We start from the raw sequence: 27,365 nt of genomic DNA on the forward strand, positions 1-27,365 counted from the left end.
GTAAGGAAAATTATTTTTTATGAAAACCCAATTCTATACTTTTGCCCTATTGTTGCTTACACTACAATATAATAAAGAAGCATAGCAACTCACCTGAAAAAATTGCTGAAGGTCCAGGAACTCCCATGATTCTTCTTTCTCTATGTAATCTAATTCTGTTGCCATGGCCAACATATTTTATATTTGTGACATGATACTAAGAGAACACATCCTGAAATTTATAAAATTTATTTAAAAATCTTCTAATGTGGTATTATTTTCTGTGGACATGGACTCTTTCAATTGTTTGAAGTTCCGTGTTTGCAACCTTATTAAAGATTTCCAAGATATACAATTGTACTCTACATTTCTTGTAGTTTCAAAAAAAACTTAGAGCTTTGTTCTGAGAAGCAGTGAAGTAAGTAAGGGTTAAGCACATTCACCACCACATAATAAGCAGCATGGCTGGACCACAATATTCCATAATTTAAAAAGTAACACAATAAAAGTGTAATCTCAGGGTATTGCTGGGAGTGGCTGAAGATAGAATTCCAGTGTTGCACATTTCTTCAATGCACTTCAATGCTTTCCAGTATTACCACCAGGGCTTTTCATTCAGGGCACAAGGCATTCATGGGATGCTTTCTCCTGGCACACTTAGGATGGAGAAGGAAGGAGAAAAGTTTGGATACATTCATTTCTTCCTCTATTTAGGTGACCTTTTAAAGATTTCAACAAAAAATATATCCTTTAGAAATGTAAAAGAACCATGTTCTTCTTTTTTTCTTTTCTTTAAAGATATGAGAAAGACAAAATCTATGAGGAAAAACAAAATGAACAAAACCGACATATTTTATGAAAGATTTATATACAGTATTCATTCTGCTGACATAAGGGCAAGTGTAGAATTATAAGCTTTTCTTTATCATAAACAAAATTAGATTTTCAAGATCATATGTTCATTACTTCAATTCCCACAAATAAAAATTTGTTCATGGAAAAATAGAGATATTTTGAATACTAAAGTCCTTTATTCAACAACACAGAAATTTCACAAAAACAACTTTACTGGGCAAATCGAATGTGTTTTTTTTTTAGTTTTTTTTTTTTTTTACAGTTTTGTACATGCCCCATAAGTAATTTTCTTTAATAAATACACTGTTTTCCAAAACTGCTTTTTTATAATTGCACAAGCATACATACACCTTACACAAATATCTATTAGAAAATTTAATAGATGACTGCACAGTTCAGAATAGGAGAACGCTGTGAAAGGAGTACATTTTGTGGCCCATGTTCCTGAAATATCTGACTTCCTTGCCATTGTGAAAATGGAATCCCTCCTCACATAGTAGCTGTCTTTTATTCACTAGGAATACAGATCTCAGTGTGAAACTGCCAAATTTAATAAAAACAAAATCTGAAACATTTAGCTGTTACATGAGAACCAACTGTTTGATATCACTGTGAATCTAACCATGATCAAAGACCCACTACGGCTTTTTGCTGAATATATTTGACCCTGAATAGTGTGTTCATTTAACTGCTTTCCTCTTTTTTCATTATTTGATTACAGATACTATCAGCTTAAAGACTTTATATGCTTTAGCATTAATTGTACAACTTACATGCCAGGGATTCTAAATGAAAGGAAGGGAATATTCCTTTCTGTTAGTGATTGCTTAATAGTAATTCATGGGAAGCCCACCATCTCTTGCTCCCTATAAATGTGTTTAGAAGAAGGAAGTTGGGTGTTGGGGATTAAGCAACCAGGAGATGTTTTTATATACTCTTACACTGGAGAAAGACTATTACCTGTTTTCTCTCCTAAGGATGGATACGTTTCTCATTTTAAATATGCCTCCACTTCTACACAGGCAGGCAAAATCCATCAGAAAGCCACTTTGGTTTGAAGGCCTGAAAAGAGGGAGGTTTGCTTTATGAGGTTCTTCTAATGGTTAGGGGTTTGAGTGACAGCTGACAAGGAAATTGGTTCATTGTACTTCATACCAACACCCTGTATATTTTCCAGCTCTCCTGAACTGCTAACAGAATGTGGCATCTCCTTGTCTACACCTAGAGAAGGTAAGAGTCTTGTGTATGTCAACCTCTTTTACAAAGTTTTTAATTTGGCTTCTCTGATATGCAATTTTTAAGCTGTATAGTCCACCACCATCTATATTCTGATTGCTATCTTCCAAATTTTCTTGGTATCAAATATGAAATATACAGTGAAGAATTTTCAAAAGTTACATTTCATTGGTATCGTAGAATCATGAAAAATGTAAACCTTTAAATCATGCCCTCAGAGTTATAATGGTCTGTTTTACAAGTTCTCAGTGTATGGACTTCAGGGGAAGAGAACAAGAAGGAGGCCAAGAGTAACATCTTTCTTCAACATACCAATGAGAACATTATATGTATCCTACATTATGTAAATAGAATTTTACCAAAAACATAAAAAGGGTGGTGTAAAAGAACAATATTAAGAATGAAAACATAAGCAAATTAAAGAAAAGCTGCACTTTTCCATTTCAATAATCAACAGATTTTCTTTCATTAAAAAAATTGAATTGGCATGTAAAACACATTTTACAATATACAGATTCATTAGTTCTTTAAGAAAACAAAAACACATCAAGACATGCGATACTGGCATGTATATTAGACTCTCAGTACACTGTCATGAGATCTTTACATGTTATTGTATGCCTTATGCAGTCTGAATAGACGTTTGTTTCAATTCTGTAGTAACAATCACCATTTTCCAAAAAGCAAGGCAAACTTACCATTCAAATGAGAAAGTAAGTTTTAACTTACTTGTAATTAATTAGCAAATTGGCTTTAAAAATAAGTAAAATAAAATAAAAATGGACAAGAAAGAACTCATATAGTTCTCATTGGTCCCAGAGCAGAAACAGAAATTCTAAATAGAAACTCTCAGAGGAATATACATCAAGCAGAAAGCTATCTCAGAATTAACATACAGCACATTTTAGCTTGCAATTATTTAATGATCTTCTTTAAACATGGATAGGTGTAATATGTAATAAATTTTCCTTAAAAAGCCCATTTGACTGTACCTGGGAGGTCTTGCGTTCATATTCTAGCCAGGTTCAGTCACTTGCTTTACACACTGGCATTTTTGCAGGTACCTTCTCCATCCCTCCCACCTGTACTCTGATAATGAAGTGCTCCTTCCATGTTTTTAAAAATCTGTCATATTATTTCCCATTCACAACTACAACTAGCCTTTTAAATTTATTAATCTGCTAGTCTTTCTAAAACTTTACAGTCCTTTTCATCACCCTTTCTCTTCTTAAGTTATTTTTCTTTGCATGATCCATCTTGCTAACATTTTTCGGCAGACTAATGGATGTCACAGGCTAAAACAGCTGGCTAATGGATAAAGAACAAAAGTTACAGTAACATGGCAACTTCAATACTCCATGTATTTTTGCTAAACTCTATTTTATTCTTGAAGATGAAAATTGTCTTTGTAATCTGGCAAGAAAAATTAAAACTTATAAACTTCCTAGGTATCATGTCATCACAATATCTATCTTATTGGGACAGCCTTAGGAATATTGCCTGCCATTAGAAAACCAAATCCTACATGAAAAGGTAGCACAGATCCTATGAAGCATTAGCTCCTTTGTGTTTGGAGCTGTTTGCACTTATGGAATCCCACAGAATGTGGCCCTGCCTTTTCAGGAATGAAAGTATCAGGTGACAAAATAGGAATGGGAGTAATGGAACATTACACTGGGGGCATAGGGGAAGGCCACTGGTCTAACTGGGAGGCTATGAGAAAGGAAGATAAAAGGAGATTTAAAAGCCTCACTTTTATGAATGTGCTTAATTCTTTTAACTTAAAAATATATCTAGTCATGCCTCAATGCAGGAGGTCTTTATGTATTCAAATTTTAAAACAAACTACCCATTTCATATCATACATGGAATTATAACATTTGGGTACATTTTATTGTTTCTTTTTCCTACCAAAAAAAGAGAGCAAAATATAAACAAACAAAAAACATACACCCCATATTGGGCTGAGAAAAAAAAAAGTCAGTCATGAATTTCTCCCCCTAAGATATGATACTTTTCTCTGTATCCTAGAAAACACTGGTATTTTTTTTTTAATTTATACAACTGATTCTGCATGTTCCAACTACTCTGAGTACTCCGCCTTACAGTGCAACCCAAGACAAGTCAACTACACTAAGTATTTGGGAGGTATACCCTTCTGTACAGCTCGTTTGTAAGCAATGCAAGTGCATAACCACTACTCTAATATAGTGCTCAAAAGATTAATTGAAACTTTCATAACATCTTCCCCTCTTATAACAATACAACTGAAGGTAATTGCTGGATGCATCGTAATCTTTTAGTCTTGTAAAACTTGGCATCAAGTCTCTACGGAAAGATGCATGGCAAAACATGCCACTGCTGTTGCTGCTTCTAGAAACAACTGGCAAAAAATATTTAAAGCTAAAATTTATTGCTCCAGATTTAACTCGCAGAACCATACTGTTGTGTACAAACTGTTAATCTCCATAGATGCTCAGACATGATTGTCTCCTTGTGTCTAAACACACAAAATACAAGCTGCTATCTGTACAGTTTACAGTACTGAAACACATATATTTGAAAATGAAGTATAGATATGTACTTTGCAAAGATACATGATTTTACAGCAGGGGTTTACCCAAACTTATTTTTTACAGCCACTTTCAAAATAGACAACAACTTCACTAGTAGAGCTAAATTACATCAAAGAAAGAATCAGTGTATTGAAAGTAAATAGACTGGCCAATTCCCCAAGCTCCCAGATTATTTTTATATGTCTTTTTTTTCTTTTCTTTTCCTTTTTTTTTTTTGGAAGAAACCCCTATACATAAAATGAAAATAGTATCTGGATATTTTCTTCAGTGGTGGACTAAGCAGTTTCTTAAAACAAGACATTAGTTTGCCCTTCACTTCCAAATGCCTTGAAAATAAGATATACTACTGCTTTAAAAGAACCATCGGAATGCTTCAGCGCTGGGAACAGGTGTTCTCTATAAAAAAAGAGCAAGAAAACAAGTTAAGCTTTCTTTCTATGCCAATATAAAATTAGATTTTTTCTCCTTTACACTTCAGCAATATTTTTAGTCAGCAATACACAACATAATGACTTGTATATTTCAACATTTAATAAAAAATGTTCAGCCTTAGAACATTACAAAAATTAGAATATTGACTTTAATGCTAATTTACTGAACATAATGCTCAAAACGGTAGTCTAAGAAATACAGGAAACACAGACTAGAACATGGATAGCCATTAGAATATAGGGGGAGGTTCAAACTATTAGCCAATAGTAGGAAGTCCAGCCAGAAAGTCTGTATCTGCTGCATACATATGCATCCTATATAAGGTTGATATTTAGGAAATTCAGTGAAGTAATTTCTTTACTCTGGGGAATTTCATTTACTATAGGACAACAAGAAATATTACATTGATATTAATTCTATCATTTAACAACCGCTCATGCTAAACGTTCCTGCAAATAATCAAATGAAAACTATACTGACAACATACGCCACTATTTTAAAGTCTGCATTTTCAACAAATGTTATATATATGAGACAAACTTATACTAGCCAATGATACTCAGTGGAATATAACTATCCTTTTGTACCATAAAAAGACTATAGTTTTCCAAAGGAGTAAAAAGTTAGCACCAAAAGTATAAGCCATCCTTTTAACAAAAAACTTAAAGTTACGGTGGGCCTTTTTTTTTTTTTTTTTGTCAGAAAAAGGTTAAAGTATTGAATTTTCCTCTCTATATTAATATTACAGTAATTCATTATACTATACTGTTCTTTAAAAAGCAGAATCACATGAGAACATATTGAAGGTACATAAGAAACAATAAGCTACATTTTCCTACAGGAGCAAACGATAGAGAGTTGATTTTATTTCTTAGACAGTCCAACAATCCTGTGTAGAATACAAGACGGCTGCTAAGAATATGTATATAAATTGGTATGTTGAATGTTACCAAATTATTGAGTAGGTACAGAACATGAACATACACACACGTGCGCACACGCACCTCTTGTAAACAAATCTTAAGATGGTGTTAATAGCACTTGAATTTCATATTTCAGAAAATACATGAAAAATTCTACTCTAAGTACTCTTTAATAATTGAGGCTAGCTTTTATTTACTTTCTCACATTTGATTTATTTGGTTGAAAAAGTCCTACTGTAATAATGTCATCTTGAAATTTAAATGAAAAAAAAACATTTTGGAAAGCAAAGCCACTTTTCACTATTTGCACTATAAAGAATTTTTAAAAACTTGTCCTCACAGTCAACACAATAAATTTCAAAATGAATGTATAAGAACAAAATAATGATTTTTTTTCAAACTAATGATTTTTTAAAAATAAACTCCACTCCCAACGTGAGGCTCTAACTCATGACCCTAAGATCAAGAGTCTCATGCTCTCCCAGGCGGCCAGGCATCCCAAACTAATGACTCTAATGCAAGTTTGTATAATGTATATATAAAAATATTTAACTTGTGAAATATTATCTAAAAACTCAAACAAGAAAGTACATTATTTCCATATAAATAGTACTTTTAATATTTTACTCCTCACTCCTCATGGTATAATGTTTTCTTCTCTCCAGCTGCATACCTGAATCCCCATCAGTTGATTTGGTTGATGAGAAAAACCCCTCTACCACTTTCCAAAATTGACTTTTGAATGATAAATATAATGTTATATGCTCCTTACTTTTATTTAGTCATTATTAAGGGAACTATATGAAATAATAAGAAACATATTCATTCTAATATTCACACTTTACACACACACACACACACAAGCAGTAAATGAAAACTTAGACGTTTATACCAGATGCTAAGCTTGCTGCCTGATGCCAACTAAGAATAAATTTTATATAAGTATGCATACTTATATAAATGTAGTCATTTTTAACAAGATAAGTTAGATCCAAACATATCCATGCAATTACAGATTCACATATGAAAAATAAACATGTGCATATATATTCATATATATTCACATTTACATGTATAGAATATGACATAGAGATGCCAATTTACTTTCAGATGCCAACTGGAAACAAGACTGTAAGTATATACTTAGATAATCTTGTATCTTGATAAACATATATGTTTATGAAGATAAACAGAAAAATGTATGGAGTACATTTTTTAAATGAGGTGAACTCCTTATGTCTTGGATACATTTTGAAATATCTTTTCCAATTCTTTGCTCTTCCTGTGCCCCTTTCCATTACCCAATTTTATTTGCAATATTTAGAAAAAGCAAGCTTCATCAAATGTCACCTGAGATCAAAGGTCATGGTTGTGAGGAGAAACAGTCATTTCTCAATGCTTGTTAGCACCAAAAATTAATTAGATAATGCAAATATGAGAAAAGCAGAGAGCTAGTTTTCTTTACTAATACAACCTGTCACAAAATATAGCACTGTGATGTGTGCATATTATTATGCATACATTGAGACCAGTAGTATCTCCATATACAAAGATAGAGACAATCCACTGATACACAGGAAGGGCGAAGATAAGCAAGGAAGCATCTTTTAAAAATTACTTATCCCTCATATTAAGAATTTTGAGGTTATGAAGCCTAAAAGTGATTTGTTGGGAAATCACCTAAAATATGTGAGAACACAGAATACCACTAGTGCATCAACTGGAACAAATTTTCAAGGCATGCACCAGAAGCTTGAAGTGAGGTTGCTCTAAATTTTATTTCAGGGTTTAAAAAGTGACAAAACTCCTTAGTGCCCCTAGGCCACAAAAACCAGAAGATGTATGCCTGACCTCCTGCCCAATTTTCACTTGGGCTCAGTGGAAATTTACTTTACGCCTGGACTGAGTTCTCTTTGGCCAAGATGGGCAAAGCAACACTGTTTGCTTTCATACATGAAATATTAGTTAAATCATAGGTGTTTGATTAAAACTGTATGAATACATAAAAGATTGATTAAAAAATAGGTTTTTGATTAAGTCTGTACTAATTTGGGGACCTATCTTCTCTAATTCTGTCAACTAATGAGGTCATCTTCGTTAGAGGACTTTTACTTCAAATGGTGTGGGATCTTAGCACACCAACGGGGAGGATTAAGCACCCTGACCAGCTCCCTTAGGGTTACATAAATTCAACAGTCTCAGCTGGGGAATCACACTTTTGATGAGATTAGAGTGACTTTCTGGATCTCCAAGATGCTTGCAGGAAATTGTTATCCTGAGTGACAGGAAAGCCAGATTCCCCAGGAAGAGAAGGGGGCGGGGAGGTAAAGAATAGAATGGAGTTGAGCAGCATTGTTTAAGGCAGCCTTCACTGCTCATCCAGGTGCGCACACTTACATACAGCAGCCTGCTCCCAGGAGGCCTGCCTGGGGAGAAACCTGCAGCCCTCCGTTCTCCTTCCCCTATTACTATAAAGCATGGTGTTCCAGAGTATTCAATCCTATGAAAGCCAGAGCCACATACTGAAGACCCTAAACTAATGAGCTGTTTCCCCCTTAAATAATTTTAGAAAGCAATGGTAATTCCTTATATAAGATATATAAGAATTTTGTGTAAGATACAGACTATGAATGATATAATCCAAGCCCAAGTACAACTTACATATACTTTAAAAAAATGAACACAAAAAGTTACTAGTATGTCTCCAGCAGAGGTATATTTAAGCTTAATTTTTGTTAAATCAGCAGTGAAGAAATAATTAAACAATCTAAAATAAGTAAAAATCCCCAAGGCTGCCACCTAAAGAATTTGAGTATTTTTCTTTTTTGGTGTCTGCTGAGCAGTCACATGAATTGTGGTATCTTCAGGTTGAGCATGCAACTACATACTCTTGTTTAAAATATGGCAAATCTAATAAAAATTCTAATAAAAATTCATCTTCTGAAAGCTGCAAACGGGATATCCACACTTCCCTCTACATAGAGATATGTGGGAATGGCTATTCATTTTTAGATACAACATATAAAGTGTGGCACGAACAAAACTCATCATTTTAGTAAAGCCACTCATGAACCTTCAAAGGGCAAATTAAAGAGAACTCAATGCTGAAATTTGCTTCAGAATGCATAAAGCTATCTAAATTGAGATAATAATTATGACATTAGAAAATTCTGTAACTAAAGTTAAATGCAGGTTTCCAATATTTCTTCATATACTTTCTAATCCAAAAAAGCCTTCGGAATTCTATTGTGAAACAGGATGCTTCTAATACAATGATTTCCAAGCTGGAGTCAGTATTTTGGGCTACAATTATTCTTAAACTAATCAAAAATAGTTTCTTGCTTTCCTATTTATTATTAATTAAAGAAATGGAAGTCATCTAATTATTTTCTGATTCTCATATGTAATGATGTGAAGTGTGCTTTTTCTAATCCAAAGTAAAGCAATATCAAACTGTAGTTAGCCAGTACAGCCTCTTTTAAACTGTTCTTGAGTACTGTCTTCCTGTGAGGAGTCCCCTATAAGTTTCTTAGGCTCCAACCATCTAAGACTTTGAAATTGGAACACCTCACAGCATTTGACTGACCTTTTCACACTAGAACTTGAAAACCTTAATAAATCACTGTAATTTTGCAACAGAAATTACAAGAGTATGACAAGAGATAATAGTAAGTACCACTGTTTGCCTTTAGATATTTGATCATATTTTGTTTTGGCTTCATAGGAAACTTTAAAACTCTGGAGTATTCTGCATGAACAGAAGGAAAGGATTCCTGAGGGAGGAAGAAAATTACTTTTTTTTCCTGTTTTGATTCACAAAGAATGCTGAAACATCAAGTTATATAGGTTCTCAATTTTTTTACTGACAAAATTTCAAAAACTACTTGAAGAAATGAAAAATTGTATTATACATACAATATTGTGAATGTGAATTCACACGTACATTAATACAAATCTTTGGATAATTAATTATGATCTAAAATAATACCTAAGAAATGTTAGAGACACTCTAAAATATTTTTGGCAGAAATATTTTTATATCCTGTTTATAATTAATATATTTCAGAAATCATAGACCAGTAATTCACTAACTTTACTAGAATTATTAGCAAGCACAAGTATGGCATAGGTCAGTGAATCTGAAAGAACAATTAATTCATGATATGTGATAATCTCACAGTCCCATAATTTACTGTTTTATAACCCAAAACTTTATATTTTAATAATAATGCCTCAATTAAAAATATATAAACTAATATAAGTAAACAGTTTCTACTTCTTAGGTTACAATTTTCTTTTTCTGTCCTACCGTAATATATATGTCATATATATTATGTAATACTATATCATATGTATGATATATATGTGCAATATATATCACATATGTGATATGTATCAGATTAAGTCTTCTCATAATTCAGATTCATTTATCATATAACTGTATAAGTATCTGTACACTCACATTTTATTTTGGCCATTATCCAAATGTAAACTAAAAACATCAATATTACCAGTAACTGGAATATTAGACCACTCCCTAAAAGAGAGAAAGTACCAAAGAGGTAACTGAGTAACTTACAACCCAATTTTTTGGAGGCCTTAAATATGATTATAAGAACTCTACTTTTTTCGTTTTCAAATCGACGTTTATGGCCAGGATTTCTCTGATTACCGGGAAAGAACTAGCAATGGCTTTTTCATTAGTATCCATCCTCTGTAGCCTGCTGCTCCTGCTACTCCTTCTGCTTTGCAAATATTGACAGCTCCTCCTCTTCCTCCCCCTCCTACACAAACACCACCACCCTCACCATCACCACTGTGATAGCATGGTTTTAGGCTCTGATAGCATGACTTGAGAGGATAAATCAAGGTAACTTTTGTAGATGGAAAGATGGGTTTATATATTATGTTGAACAGATGCTAAATCAAGCAATGTGCTAGTAGAACCAGTTAGGAAAACAATAGTCTAAAGGAGAATTTATGTGTCTAATGGGTAGGCATGGGTTGGTAGGAAGGAAAGTAACAGCTTACCACCATGATTTACACTCGTCCAAAAGTGACCAAAAAAGGTGCCCACTTTGGCCCTAGTGTCTAATGCAACTTACTTTATTTAGGCAAGTCTCGTGATTAATGCTATGTAGGATTATATTTCAAGTAATTTTGGTAAAAACACTTCAAATCAAATCATTCTAACAAATAAGTAAATTTATTGTATTATAAATGAGTCGCTTAGAACTTGAAATGTTCTTGGACATATAAAAATAAACTGTAATAGGATAATACCAGGGTAAGCAGAAAGAGGAAAATTGTTCAATGACCCACCAATTAAAAAGGCATTTTTTGAAAGATTATTTTATACAGTACTTTTAACCCTATGTTAAAGGTTCTTAGAGGGAATATGAAAGGCAATTAAAGGTAAAATTGACATTAAAAAGCAAAAATTAGATTAATAACATCAATGCTGTCAAGAATGATTAGAACAGAGTCAATTCTATTTATATGTTCCATGTTTATATTTCATTTATGAATATATATATACACAAATATATACGGTTATATGATAGATGAATGTTAATCAATCTTCCTACCTATCCCCATCTATCTATCTGGCAGAGACAAAAGTTAGATAATTCTATCTTCCCTGGAAGTCACTTGACTAATCCTGTTTAATGCAACAATGCCTTTAGGTGAGATCACTGCTAATCAGCTACTGAAAAACCGCCAGCATTCTTTTTGTGATAAAGTTGTACAATTTTGAAAATTTTCATTAATTTCAAAGCAGACAGTTGAACTGTTTTGTTCGTTTACTGAAAAGAAGAAATTCTTGTAAAATGTGAGGAAATGGGAGGTCACTCAAAAAATATTATGAGGTGATGTTTTAAAATTATTAAAGCTTTGATTTGGACAGTCTCTAACATGTATTCAAATGAAATACAATAGTTACACCAAACCTCTATAAAAAATTCAAAATACAGCTCTTTTTGAAATATTATAGATTTGAAAATTTGAGAAATATTCTTTTTTTATATTATATAAAAAGTGTAAATAACTTTAATAAAAATTTTTCTCTTAGGGTAAGTTCCTTAGCAACTTGAATGTACTCACTGTACTTCATTTGGTTCAGAATCCTCTATGACATTCCAACCACTTCGATAGACCCAAAGAAACCAAAGCATGTTTTATGTCCATAAATGACTTATAAGAATTTAGAGTAAATTCCAAATATTTCAGTCATTATCATCAAAATAATGTACTTGGTTAGAACTATACTTCTGAAAATAACACGTAGCTTTTGGAGTATTTCTTTAAAATTTTTTTAATAATTGTAATTGTCATCAAACCAAATGCTTAAGTTCACAATCATTCTGAGTTTTTGTTCTCCTTTTTTCTCTTTAAGTAATAAAATTAACAACAATTATTATAATTTAAACTTTATCAAGTTATCACGTTACCTAGCTCTTTCGAAATATATTGACTAATTTCCCTCATTAAGAGGATATATAAGCATTCTGTACTACCATGATATCAGCATATCTTGTGCTAGAGCAAGTCCTTAAATATTCAGATTTAAATTTCTCCTCAGAGGATTTTGATATACTACTTCCTTTTCTATGAGTATCTTTGTGCAAACATATACACCTTCACAAAATAAACTATCTAGCAGAGTCAATTAATAAGCCTAACTTTTTTTCAAACACAGAATTTATAAGATGTAGTGATTAATATTCTTTCTTCCACTTTTTTTGGAGTCTTTTCTGTATGCGCATTTTGTATTTTCTAGGAAATTCTCTATATAACCACTTAAAAATTACAGATATCTTTGACCAATTGGTTGTTTATAGGATAGCCTTCATCTCTCTAAATACCATCGCTAATCTGGAGCATTCTTTTTCTCACCTTGGCTTTTCCATGTTTCTGACTGCAGGCCTGAGTGAATTACTCTTAAAGAGAAATGACAAGGTGAGGGAAAAAAACTAGTTTCTGTGAAACTATTTTTTCCGCTACGGTAAATTAAAAGAAACGATGTTGAAAAGTTCTAGTGGGTCTAAGCCCAGACTCATGGCATTTTGCCAAAAATTTTGAGACATTAACTGTTTCTACCAATTTCTTACTTAAACCAGACTCAAGAGGATGACCTTGCACATGACAATCCTTTCTACCAATGTGCTCCTTTCTGGTTTCCCTTGTATCTGTAACACTATACTTTGCCTACCTTTCCTCTCTCCCTCCCTTCCTTCTTTCTTATTCAGGTCAAACAACAATTTCCACTACTCTGTAAAATATACTTGAAATAACAAATCATACTGTAGAGTCTCAGTATGTTCAAATGTACAAAGCAAGTATCCTTTTTTTTTCTTAATTCTTGAAAAATTCTATTAATAGAAAATTTAATTCTATACCATACAACCACCTGAGGAAACCAGGTAGAGATCACAAATAGTAATCTGCATTTCTTACCTAGGCCTGAGGAAGAACTAAGCCAAGGATGCATCAAGGAATCCCAAGGCTTTTAAATAGGTATGACATTGTTTACAGAGCAATTATATTGTTTTGATTCAATTATGTCATTTTAAATGTGTCCACTTCTTGGCCTGAAAGTTTAAAATGTAAGCAGAGAACTAAGTATCTTGGATGAAGGACTAAGATGCAGAGTTAGAGATTTAGGTAGGTGTTGCAAAAGGCAGAAATGAAAAGTTTAAGTTCCTTAAACAAGTGTCTGTCTCTGTTTGTGTAAACATATGTGTATCGTACATCCACATCCACAGCACTTAACCACAAATCTTAGAAAATAATAGTTCCTACCTAAAGATCTATCAAATTGGATTGAATTGATCAAGGGCTTACTATGTGATCAGTAACATACCATGGATTCATGAATACACAGCAGAGGTAGAGACCTGCCTAGGAGAAGTAAAGACACGCTATTGATAGAAATACATTTAAATTTTACTCTTTATCTTGTTACCATTGTTCCATTTACAAATATAATTTCTTTCCTCACTACAGACTTGTTCAATGGTGTTGGTGCTGTCACTAAACTAGTGTTTTTCAAACTTTTTTGACTGCAACCAACACTTAGAAATACATTTTACATAGCAGCCTAGTACATGCATACACATACATTTATGTATACATACAAACTGAAACAGAAGTTTAACAATATGTACTCTTACTATATGTACTGCAATCATATATTTTATGTTCCACTCTGTTCTGTTCTACTTTTTAAAAATCCTCATGGCAAGCCAACACATGGACCACTAATGTTCTGTCACCTGCAGTTTGAAAAACACAGCTCCACGCCACAGAAATAACACACTCATGTGAAGAGAATCACATGAGGAAAATCCAAAAGCCACTCCACTTCATAATGAATGTAACTCTATATAGCAGCCTTACATAAAAGATCCAATATGTATTTCCTTTGACACAGAAAAGGCCGATGTTCTCAATTTTATTTTTCATGGGTGAAAATTAGGGCACACAAAGTATTTAATGATTACTAGAAGATCCCACATCTTCTCACTTCTCATCCATCTACATACAACTGAGAATTTTAGTTCTATTCCTTATTCCTTATTATTCCATTAAAACCATCACTGGTTTTAACTCATTTAACCTACACGTGAGAACACTTCCCATAGACCAATCTTTCCTCAGCACAGACAGTTACTTTCCTGCCACTGATTCACCAGCACCCATAATCATCATTTCCACACAATTAAATTTATAGTCTATCTTTCTTTTAAAACGTATTTCATCTCTTTTCAATCTGTAAGGGTTTGGAGCAAATACATCTTCTCTGGAATTTGCCAAATTGGCTGAAATACACAGAAACGCCAATGAGTCTTTGTGATCTATAAACATTTGTCCCTTTCCCCCCTCGCCCATCTACATCTCTATCCTTTTGATTCTACCAATCCAGGTTTTTGTTTCTTTAAGTCCTTGAGCAAGAAACAGCACTTTCAGCAGAGTTTTCCCCAGTTTGACACTTGTGCACATTCTCCAGAATGTCCTCTAAAGTATGAATTTAGATACAGAGGAGATCCAAATGGGATCCCATTTTCCACCCATCTTGGAAGCATTCTCTTTTAGTTACACTTTGGAATTATTCTACCAAATGTTTCAAAGACATAAGTAAAAATAATAACATCAGCTATAACACAATCTGTTTTCCCTGTCTCTGATTCAGCTGCCACTCCACTGAACTTGAGCTTTAGCTCTGACTCTCAAACCAAATATATTGAGTGAAGTCATAAAAATATTATCTTCCCTCTTTTTATAGTTTCCACTCTCCGCAAAACTTCTATAACTGCTGAAGGAAAGCAGACATCCATATCCTGCCTTGACAAAGTTCCTTCTAGATACTGGATTGTATCCTGACTTGAATATTCCTTCCTCAGTTTTTAATGCTTTCTGGATTAGCATTCCAAGTCTTTTAGGGCTTATCACTGTTTTCTCCCAAAAAACCATCAGCCTTTTCTATTATTGTTCATGACTCTCTTCATTTCATAAATACTTTCTCCTTATTAAACAGAAAAAAAGAAAGTTCTATATACTTTACTTTGTATCTCAAAACGTGTATCCACTTGTTTTATTCCCCCATACAACTATCTCCCAAAACAAAAGTAACTCTAAAATTTTCCAATATTAATTAAACATGTCCTCCAACTAGAATTCACAAGTATTTAACCATTTCTTTCTTCTTTCTTCCAATGATCTTCTTAAATTAATTCTCACTTAGTATAGCTCCCAACTGTGTCTGTCCAAATAAAGAAAATAGTAGCCAAACAAAGGCATTGTGTTAAGGTCAGTCTCTCTCTCCGTCTCTCAAAAGTTATAGAAATTAATGGCAGTGGTGTGCCTTTGGTAAGGAAGAAGAGCACTGACTTATTTAACCTGGCTCACCACACAGATGGAATTGACTAGGTTATTTGTGTTCTCCTAGGCATTTGAGATGCAAGAACAAGGAAAACTTGTTTATCAGGTTTATCTCTTTCCAAGTGAAATCAAGCCAGATGTTTGGTGAAGTGGATGATTAAAGCAAAAATTCAGAAAACACAAGCCATAACATAGTCAACCTGGGCTTTAATTTCTGAAAACTATAAGCAACATGTTGATGTACGGAATTATCTGTAAACATAGCTGGCTATCTCAGTCTCTACTTTTCACTGAGGACTTTAACATAGGAATGAAAAATCATACAGCATTTTTTATTACGCAAAGTACACTAACCTATATACAGCATCAAAAAGTTGTAAGCCTGGGGATCCCTGGGTGGCTCAGCAGTTTAGTGCCTGCCTTCAGCCCAGGGCGTGATCCTGGAGTCCAGGGATCCAGTCCCGCATCAGGCTCCCTGCGTGGAGCCTGCTTCTCCCTCTGCTTCTCTCTCTCTCTCTCTCTCTCTCTCTCTCTCTCATGAATAAATAAATAAAATCTTAAAAAAAAAAAAAGTTGTAAGCTACTGGATACTATTATCCCCATTCTACAGATGAGGAAACAAGCTTCAGAGAAGTTACACTGATGTGGCTAATTTCAACTGTAAGTTACCTGATACTATTGGCTCTTCCCATAACCTATCATCTAAATGTGGCCGTATGGCCCAAATATAATTTTTAACTATTAAAGAAGTGAAAAGCCGAGAAACTAAGAATATGCTTTCCTAATACAATTTATATTTGGTTTTATATCAGCCAAAGAAATACATTTTTAGTATTACTTCTTTGAAAAAGTAATTTTCGCTTTGCCATTTGTTTTTAAGAAATGTAATGGGAGATAAGTGCATTAAATATCAAGAAAAAGAAAAACAGAAAAATTTAACAGGCTCGCTCTCATACCTGGCTTTGGATTCTTATGCTGTTAAAATAAATTAAGAGAAAGCCCCGAAGTTTCACAGAGGAAAAAAATATTTCTCATAATGTTTTAGAGTAGAAGTTAACAAGCCTGCTGGGATCCTTTTAGCCCCTGCAGAGCTAAGTCTTCAACATTATTAAATGGCTGTCGCATCTGAAGTATGGTGCAACATAACTCAATAAACAACAGAAAACATATGATGCTGAATGGAGGGAGGCTTTTCGATTACCGTGCAGAATAATTCAATATCAGGACAGGTGTTTGTATGTGACGGAACAAGATATGACTGAAGGATAAACCACCCCTGTGCCCCTGCCCCAAATATTTTGAAACTCTTAAGGACAATAGGATAATGTCAGATGAAAAACTGTTAAGAATGAGCAGAAGCCCCGCAACACAACGAACAAAATCAACGCATCTGCAGAATCTTCAAAATATACACTGATTACAACAGAAAATATCCTTGAAAATAAATTTTTGTAGAAAGTGGTATTTTCTGGGGTGTTCTACATCCCCAACCAAGATTATCTACATTTTACTCAGTGACTGAAAATCACACATACAAATGAAAAATTTTACCATTATTTTGGGTTCATTTTTGCTTTTTAAATATTAACTTAAAAATAAAGGAAAACTAAAACAGAAGTAGTCTTTTATCCAACTTAGATATTTATGTGGGCCTTCCTTTCAATAAATATTGAATTTAACCTCTTAATTTGATTAGATATTTTTATGTGATGAATACATTAGTTTAACATTTTGTAAAATGTAAGGAAAAATACATGTAAAAAATGGTAAGCATATCCACTCTCATGAAATTTACTGGATAGTGGGACATTTTATTATGCTTTTTCAAAGCAAAATTTAAAAGTGAGCTGCTTTCTGGTAAAAATGAAAAATGTATTCAGACAATCTAACCAAGTGAGTTCGAACAATTCTAAGCATCAACAGCTTCAAGAGAGTTTTTTAAAACACTTTTTTACCAAATTAAATAATTGTATGTTTTACTTGTGTATCCAGAAAGAATATACCAGGTTCACAACCCTGCCCCACCCCCCCCATAGATCTTCAGTCTCCAACCTGCCAAACTAGAGCCAATGGAGATGAAATGCCCACTCTGCTTCCACTTCTTTCCAGTTATAGTCTTAGAGACTAGTTTATTAATTTGTTCTGTATTTGCCAACCTGTAAGGGTGACTATACAAAACCCCTAACTGTTCACTAAGGAAAACAAGGGACTAACCAAGGTAAGCAGCAGTACTTCAATCATCAATTCAGCAAAAAGTCTAAAAATCAAGTAATGTTTATTTTCTTAATCATTAGATAACTTTTTATTCTCATTTAAAATGTATGATATTTTTATCTTATTAGTCAAAAAGTTGTTACTGTTGCTTTTTTCTGACTGGTTTTCTGATTGCTTATTCGTTTGTATTTTGTTTCATGACAGTTGAATTCCAAATATTCTTAGAGGATAACTTACATATGGATTTTAATTACTTTTATTTTACTATTCTTAATTGCCATGTAAAAGATTTCTTATAATTTACATAATATTTGCATGGGTGGGGGTAGTATTTTCATTTAGGAAGTATTACAAATGTATGGTCCTTTTAAATAAAACAACTTTGACTACTTTGTATTAGATCTAGTGATAGAAGGAAAGTCTCGCTGGGCTTGTATTACAGTTTGATGCCTTGACAGCAAATCTACTTGGCTTTAGTCAGGGCTAAACTTTTCTGAAGTTTTTTCTTATCGTTTATGAAATTCAGGAGCTTTTTTCCTATATTAGCTCTTTATTACACTCTAGTGTTAATGTACTATCATTTTGTTTGAATTGATTGAAAACTTTCCTCTTTCCCTTTGATAGTCATATATTTGCATTTTGAGAATGAAACAAAAATTTACATTTTTATAGTGGCATGTTGTCGATTTTACTAAAATTTGAGAACTCATTCTTTCATGATATAAAATGACAAACTGGTGGATGTTTCGATTTAAGATTTGAAACATCTGTGTTTACTGATACATTTTTTAAGTCACCTAAACTTCAAAAACTTATAACATTTTCAATTATTGACTGGTTTCATTATTTAACTATATGGATTCTGAGTTTGAAGGACACACCTATTTTACATACAGTCTACAAATAAATTTCTTCAGGAAGCAAGTATCATCTTCCCTGAAGACAATGCTTCGTCCAGAATTTTACGATTGCCCTTTGTGTGGTGGTGGGGTCTTAGAACTCAATAGCTAAGAACTTAATACCTAAAATAGTCTTCAAGAAATCAAGTTATCAAGTTTGGGACAATATTTGGGTGTTTTCCACCAAACCCCTTAGAAGATCAACCTAACTTGCTGGCCTGTATATTCAATAGATAAATATTTTAAATGAGAGAAAAGTGTGAAAAGAAAAGAAAGAAATTAAAACTGTCCGTTCTCTTGAGGCTCCAGTTTTCTCTTCACTACAGTCTCTTCACTATAGGGTATCCTTTTCAAGGCCCTCCTCCAGCTTGTGATGGCAGTGTGTAACTTAGAGCTGAGAGCCAAGGGTGGGGGCAGGGAAACCTCCTGAGGTGCTGCTTTCTAATGTAATTCCATAAATCAGCTAATGGGAGAGAAACCAGATCTGTGTGGTCTCTAATGCTGTCCCACAGAGATCAATCATGTCACCTGAACAATGTTCAGGGACTAAGAGGCTGGGGTTGCCCGTGGGATGATTCTATCCCTTGAGCCATATCGGGTGAGGATATTTTAAAAAGTTAGATCTTCATATCAGAAATGTAACTGCTGTGAATATGAAAACTGAAGGATTGATTACCTTTGCATGAGACAAAGTGCCTTTATGTAACTTATTATCATAGTGCATAATCACATGCTTATTAAAATCTCTCCACTTAATATTGATCATTTAGGATGCAAGTTTTTAAGATAAGTTTTTTTGCAGAAAGGTCATGCAGTATTTGTAATAACTGCTTTGAATAATTAGTGAGTTTTTTAATGTAGTAAAAATGACTAAATGAACAGTGTTACATGCAAATACGCAGTGCACAGTATCACAGAAAAACTAAATTTGTTTTATGTGTACTGTTATCTCATGGAATATTACCAGGGGGGTGATTTTATAAACATATTTCCAAGGCATTAAGATGCTCTTAACATGAGACTAAGCAGGAAAATTTGAAAATAAGTAAGCCTGTTTTAAAAGGACTGCCAGAGGGGAGGCTTCAAAAAAAAAAAATGTGGGCAAGAATCCCAACACATCCATGTGAGTCTGTCTTAATTTCAGTTTACTCACCCTGAAAATCTGATTAAGCCTCCAGCCTTTGGGATGAGAATAAGTCAAAGGGAAGAAGGACACATGAGGTTTGAAATGATAAATAAGAATGTAACTAGTGATTACGATCCAAATATTCATTGGTGTCCATAATTTAAAGCCAACAAATATTAGCTCCTGAACTTAAACCTGAAGTCCACAGGTAATATCCATAATGAATCCCCAAATCATTATCCTCAGCGAGGGAGTCTATCCAATCTCTAAAACATCTCCACAGATGATGATAACTTACAGGAACCAAATTAGAGAGGGAGGCAGGTCAGCAGGGGACTTTTCACCGACCAGCAAACACTGTTCCAGCTTTGGTTCAGTCATGTAAACCCCGTCACTCTGACATGCATCCAGCTGCTTCCCTCCAGCCAAAACTGTGTGGATACACATGTGCTTAAGGCTGCCACTGCCTTTTTAAAATAATCTAGCTAGAATCTTAGCCAATTAAAAAAAAAAAATGAGACAAAACAGCTCCCCCCTCAAACTTTTTCTTTCTGCCAAGTAACACTCCACTGACAATCTTAGCCTTGAGCCATGCATGACCCATTCTCTGGTAGGAAGGGGTACTATAGTCAGGAAAACATCTTCAGAGAGCTCTACAAAGAGAGAAATTTGTTTCCCTTTCTTACCTACACTCCATTTTCTGAAGATCAACAAAACCTTTGTGCACTCGGATTAAAAAAAAAAAAAAAAAAAAGGTAATACTACAGGGTCATATGAGATCAAAATGTCCAAAGAATTTAAACATCACAAGTTTGTGGGAAAACTATCCAAAGAAGGGAAAAAACGGGAAATTTAGGAAGTTTGTCTAGACTGATAAATCAGTATAGAAAGTTGTGCAGAAAACCTATTGGTATCCACGCTAAGCTCCTTCAGAGTGGTTATTTACTAAATAAATCAGAATTACTCAGTGGTCCTACCCAACATATACGCTAAATTGGGATGCAGGCAGTGCCATGGGTTTAGCTAAAGATGTGGCCTACCAGCAACATGAAATCTGTAACTCTAGATACTATAGTTCTAGAGGAAAAATAGACGCCATTTAGTCCTTATCAACTGGGTATTCACAGGAAATTTTAGTATGAACAGAATTTTAATTTCCTATGGGCCTTAGAGACCTAAAGGTAAGTTACAATAACTTAATCCAGAAAGCAGAATTTAAAAACTAAAAACAAGTTTGTGCCACCTAACAAAATACATGGACCTGCATTTTTATAATTGCTATTATCTTTGTGTAAGCAGGGCTGCCAATGGAAATGTAGTAAGCCACCCTGGAGTAAAGTCAAACTTTCGACAAAGAGATGGGTTTTCTTACAAAGAGGAATACATGTAATATTTTGATGGAACTGATCGTAATCAATAATGATATCAATATAGTACTGTTTTTTTTCCTGAATCCCAAAATGCCACTTGCTTTGTATATTAATAAAACTTTAAAAAATCTGTATCTCATTTATGTGTTCAAACCTGCAACAAAATTCTTTAACTCTTCTTTCTTATCCTTTTAAAGAACAGTCCTTCATGAAGACAACTCCTTTAAGTAGTGCTCACAATTTTTAAAAAGAATGTGCAAGTGCCCCTCTTGATGATAACTTGTGAGAGCCAGTCTCACTCTATAATCCAGCCCACAGAAGATTCCCATATCCTAAATCCACCACCTACATTCTCAAGTTTATATGAACATCCTGTCATCTACTCTGTAAATGTTATCAAGGGACTACATATGATTACTTGTTCACATACCTTTGTTAAACATACCACTAAATTCATTCACCTATGATGGTACATTTTTTCCCTTTTTGTTTTGATCACGTTAACCATGTGAAATTTCCACCAGACACATCGCTTTGTATTTAACACAATTAAAAAGTCTAATTTAACAATGACTTTAGTGATAACCGGTACATTGTCTGTTTTAAGGACATATAGGAAAAAGAAACTATGATTGACCATCTAGGGTATCAATCAAAACTGTGCTTGGTTTATAGAACAATTTTGTGATCACAAAATGGTTACTTTGTCAAACGCAGAGCTCAAAGGAAATATTCTTTGGTAACCAAATTTTAGTAATCATCTACTTGTGAAACTATGCAAAAACAGTTCTTAAATAAAATGATCATCACCTGCCCGAAATGAACCAATTTTGTTCCTCGATTCTAAGACACATCCCCTTAAAAATTGCAGATGGCGTTCAGCTTTGTGTATTACTCCTGCTTTCTCAAAAAATACCAGATATGCAGAAAATGGGAAACAGAAACATTTTTATCATGGTGAAGAGAAAAAACTATTCTAGAAGGGGGTGGAACACCCTTTTGAATCCATTTATTTCAGCTTCCAAGATTACTGTGTGTGTGTGTGTGCGCGTGTGTGTGTGTGTGTGTTAATGGAAACATGGGCTCCTGTGCCACAAATGGTGTCCTCACTGTTATAACTGAGCCACTAATAAGTCTCTCTTAGCCAATAAAAGTATATGAAATGTGATGTGTCCAATCCTTTGGGCAGAGATGCTTTTAAAACTAATACTAAGGGGGAGGGAGGTATATTAAACCGCCAAGGGGCATTTCTGAGCATACTGAATGTGAAACTTCTGATTTTTTTTTAGACCAATTACATTAGTTTACCACCGCAGATAAAAAGGAGGGGCGCACCCCCCATCCGGAGGCCAGTTCCACGCGAAGTGCAGCTGGGGAGGGTGGAGGGGAGGCCGTGCCCTCGCCACCACCTGCAACTGTATCTCACAGCCTGAATGACGCTTCGGGAAAGGGGTACTGCATCTTCAAGCCAGACAAGAAGCCCTGAAGGGGAGAAGAGAGGGGAGTGAGGAGGGAGGGGGGGAGACTGGGAAACAAGAAATCATCTCCTCTGACCTCTAGCGAAGTGCCAGGTTTTTTCTTTAGCTCTTCACATTTTCTAAATTTGCAGATCTGGTGTCCCGTTTTGCGGTTCCTGCAACTGCTGCAGACGCCACAGTTGATGAGCCTCTTGCAGGGCACGCAGACCCCACACCTTTTCCTCTTCTTCTTGGCCGGGTTGGCTCCGCTAGCTCCCCCGGAGGAGGACGAGGAGGAGGAGGAATGATTCTGCGGGCAGTCTGCCAGATTGGCAATTTGAAACGCACTGTCTGTGACGGCTGCTGAGGCTGCTGCGGGGGAGTGAAGGGCTGTCATGACGATGACCCCTGGAGGTAATGAGATGCCCCCTAAAGCCGGGATAGCGGAAAAAGTCCCCACGCGCTCGGGGAGATTCATTATCTCTGCTTCAGCAGCGCCGCATTTGAGCTTGTTCATGCATTCCCCCGCCAAAGGTCTGCAGTGTTCGGGGGATAAGGTGGAGAGGAAATTAGTATTTGCCATTTGCAACGACGGCTCTGGCGGGCAGCCAGCCTTCCCCAGCCTCTGGGAGTCGTTTCGGTGGTGCATGCTGGTCCTGCCGCCGCCGCCGCCGCCGCCGCCGCCGCCGCCGCCGCCGCCCGCGGGGAGGATCGCCGAGGAGGAGGCGGAGGCGGAGGCGGAGGCGGCGGCGGAGGAGGATTTCCTGCCGCCCCCGCCGCCGCCCCCGCCGCCCCCGCCGCCGCCGCCGCCGCCCCCGCCGCCGCCCCCGCCCCCGCCGCTGCCCCAGAGCATGGCGGTGGCGGCGGCGGCGGTGGCCGCGTTGTCGCAGTTCCAGGGGGACATGCCGATGCGCGCGGCGGCCGCGGCGGCGGCGGCGCTGCTGGGGAAGATGGGGGTGGTGATGCGCGCGATCTTGGCCGCCTGCGGGAAGGCGCCCCCGTTGGTCTTGTAGAAGGAGGTGGCGAAGGAGCGGTAGCGCTCCATCTCCGAGTTGTAATCCACAAGGCTGTTGAGGGCCCCCTCGGGCAGGTGGCTCTCCTTGGGCAAGCCCGGGGCCTCCGGGCTCGGCCCCGGCTCCACGCAGACATTGGTGTTCATGGTGCAGGGGGGGAAGAAGGGGTGCAGGGTGGAAGTGGGGACCGCCTGGTCCGACACCTGGGTGGGAAAGGGGGGGAGGTGGGGGGGAGGGAAGGGGGTGATGGTGGTGCCGGGGTGGGGGCCGAGGCGGGAGGGGAAAGTGGGTCCGGGTGGGGAGAGCAAGGTGAGGACTGCTTTATTCCTCTCTGGGGCGCATTTCCACGGACGGTGAATTCCCGGGCAGCGTCTTCCTTAGCATTATCCTCCAACTGTTACAACTAAAATAAAGAAAGTCATTCCAACGGGCTGCACGAGGAAAAAGATTAGAAATAAATAAACAGCCTCCCTCGCTACCCCACCGAAGACGCCGAGAGCTCCCACATTCTCCGTCAGGTCGTTTGCATGACAATCACCAAGACGTGACCTCCCCCCCCCCCCCCACACACACACCCCCCCCGACTCCCCCCCCCCCCCCCCCCACACACACACACGCGCTCCCAACCCACTCCCTCCCTCCTCGCAGCACACCGCAGCTCCTCCCCCCTATTCTCATAACCCTCCAGAGAAAATGTATTAATAGCCAGGATACCCAGGGAAAGAGGAAAGACGGGGGTGACAAATGCCGAGGGAAGAGGGCAATTGGAGTGCTAAAGACATGCAAATCAGGGGTGGGAGGGCGATACTACCTATAAGCAGAGGGCATTTAAACATTATGAAATGTGTGAACAAGTGCTGCCTGGGCATGCAAATGCTGTAAAGTAGAAAACAGCAATGGCCCTATGAGGAAAATGAACAGGAAATTAGCAAATGAAGTACTGAGAAAGTCTACAATACATCCGAGTATAAACTGTAAGCAAACACAATACAACTGAGAGCTAAGAGACTGCCCACATACAATCTGAACTAAAGAGGCAGGGAGAAAAGAACTACCAGCTGCCACAGTGTCCTTCTGTGTCTGCGGTCATTAGTTTGAATCCCAGCACAGCTGGCTCTGTTAGGGTCTTAATTCAATGGACCAAGGACAGGTCTCAATTGTACAAGCCATTTGGTGGTGGGGCTTGGTGGGGGTAAGAGGGTGGTGTTCTACTTGTTTAAAAGAAAGAAAGAAAAAAAAAGAAAGAAAAGAAAGATGGACTAGATACAATTTTTTTTTTTTTTAAACCATACAAACAATGTCACCGGTTTTAAAGCAAGTGCCTGCAGCCCCTGTAAGAATATTCCCAATAATTCCTAATGGAGACTCCTGTCTCTTCTCAAGACAAGAGGAAAAGCATGGGACTTTTTTATTTTTTATTTTTTCTTAAGGATCTTTCATAGTCACTGGTTTTTACACTGAGCAAAATATGGGGGGGGGGAGGAAGAAGGGAGATCGCTTAAGGTGGTGTTTACCTGAAGAAATAACCGTTAAAAAGATTTTTTTTCCCCTTTTGCTCTTTTTAAAAGGAAAGTTTAATGTTAAGTGGGTATTTGCATTCATCCCTTTGCTTACAGGCCATTATTATGCTTTAAGAAGAGGTATTTTAGTTGTTTATCACAGATGAAGAGGTACATCTCAGCCTTTTAGGAAGTAACGCAAAGACATAAAGTGTATATTAACCTAAAAAAACCAGTTTCTTTGTTTCCAGATTTTTTTGGGGGGGGTGGGCAGAGTATCTTTTTGTGACACCTTGTGAAGCCCATAGATTGGCCTGGAATGTGGAGTTCAGGGAATTCTAGATGGGGGCCCAGTAGTCTCAGTCTCAAATATTCAGTTGAAAATGGATATCAATTATAGTAATTATGCTTATAATTAGATTAATGAACCATTTATGCCCAAACTCCAAGTGCAAAAACTTCAAGACCTGCTGGTGAGGTGCCCTAAAAAGAGGGGTTTACGTAAACAAATCCCTATTAGGCAAAGTAAATCAAGATAAGGAACCTCACCCCAGGCTGGATTAGAAGCTAGCAGGCATCTTTCAATCACAGCAAGTCCCTAATCACTCAGGAACCACCTCTGTGGTTTCGCATTAGGGAAAACTGCTCCCTTCAGAGGTCTGATGGCAATACAAAGGGTGCCCCCAAAACGCTCCTGGCTAAATATTCTTGATGCTTGGAAGGGGGTAGGGGAAGACACAGCAAGAATATGCATACAGCTTCAGTTTCTGCGAATCACATTGTAAGTGCAAGACCATAATAACTGCTACTCAGTAAAAACTAGTTATGCCAACCATGCATTAGCTATCACATTGAGTGGAGGGGAAAAAAAAAAAATCAGTATTTTAGTCTTTTGACCTTGTTCCAAATAAAGAAATAATTTAATGTCCCTTTTCCAGAGTATTAGAGTGCTGTTTGCAAACACAAGCTTTCCTTGCTTTTCTTATTGCCATCACCTCCCCCTTCCTCCCTCAAGGTTTAATGCCACCAGAAACTGTAGAAAATGATTGTGCCCAGTATCCAGGTCATTATTGTTTAATCAATGCATCTCTGGAGCATGAAAAAGGTACCTAAGCCACAGCTATTGTTTGGATTTTCTTTAAAAAACAAAATAAAACACACACAAATAACTAGAGTCCTATTCCAAAGCTAAATTAGACAACCATACTTCATGATCCTGTTTTGCCTTTAAACAATGTGACTGTACATGCCTAATATTGTATGTCTGGTCTACCAGAGACATAGAGATCAAAGGTCATATTTAACATTCAGGAGGAGGGGCGGGTGCAGATTAATTAATAAATTAATACAGCGACGCCTTTTATTGCAGGAGTCCAGCATTAATAATCTACTTTTACAATCCCAACGGACAGCAAACATTTAAGAGAAAAAAAGCCAGAGAAAGAGAAAGAACAATCACTTACCAGTCTCTTTTTATTTGGGGAGCCTTAGAATTTGCAGACGCTGCTAGTCTGCCTTTAATTAGTTGCACATCACCCCCTAACACAAAGAAACACAAATCCAGATGTGTCTTGGCAGCTCCCAATTACAACTTTAATACTTGTAAACAAACTGTTGGGGGGGGGGGGATAAATAAATATGCGGATCAAAAAAAAAATACCTGTAAATGGCTTTTTTTTTTCTTGTTGCAGAGAGAAGGAGGAGGAGATGGTGTTAGTGGTGGGGGTGGAAGGAGGAGGAGGTGGGGGGAGAGGAAAGAGCCGCGTGTGAGTGTATGTGTGAGAGCGCGGGGCTGTTCTCGGTGGTCTCTCCTCTCCCAGCGCGTTGCTCTCCGTCCGTCTCCAGTCGCTGTGTGCGAGGGAGGGAGGGAGCCGGGGAGTCTCTCTCTCTCTCCCCTCTCTCTC

General features: G+C 36.6%; 1 protein-coding gene across 2 annotated transcripts; it reads right to left on the reverse strand.

The window, feature by feature from the left end:
• Positions 1 to 870: 870 nt before the first annotated feature.
• CXXC4 (CXXC finger protein 4) lies at positions 871 to 27,365 on the reverse strand. Of its 2 annotated transcripts, XM_041760298.1 has the most exons (4): positions 27,122 to 27,365; positions 26,925 to 27,000; positions 23,047 to 24,365; positions 871 to 5,042 (listed from the first exon to the last, which is right to left on the reverse strand). In XM_041760298.1, the coding sequence occupies exons 3-4, from the start codon at positions 24,106 to 24,108 to the stop codon at positions 4,998 to 5,000; spliced, it is 1,107 nt and encodes a 368-aa protein (XP_041616232.1). In that variant the 5' UTR covers positions 24,109 to 24,365; positions 26,925 to 27,000; positions 27,122 to 27,365; the 3' UTR covers positions 871 to 4,997. The 2 variants fall into 2 exon arrangements, with proteins under 2 accessions (XP_041616232.1, XP_041616231.1); XM_041760297.1 differs by lacking the exon at positions 871 to 5,042 and having other exon boundaries at positions 22,323 to 24,365.

Source organism: Vulpes lagopus, chromosome 6 (genome assembly GCF_018345385.1).
Source record: "Vulpes lagopus strain Blue_001 chromosome 6, ASM1834538v1, whole genome shotgun sequence".
NCBI lineage: Eukaryota > Metazoa > Chordata > Mammalia > Carnivora > Canidae > Vulpes > Vulpes lagopus.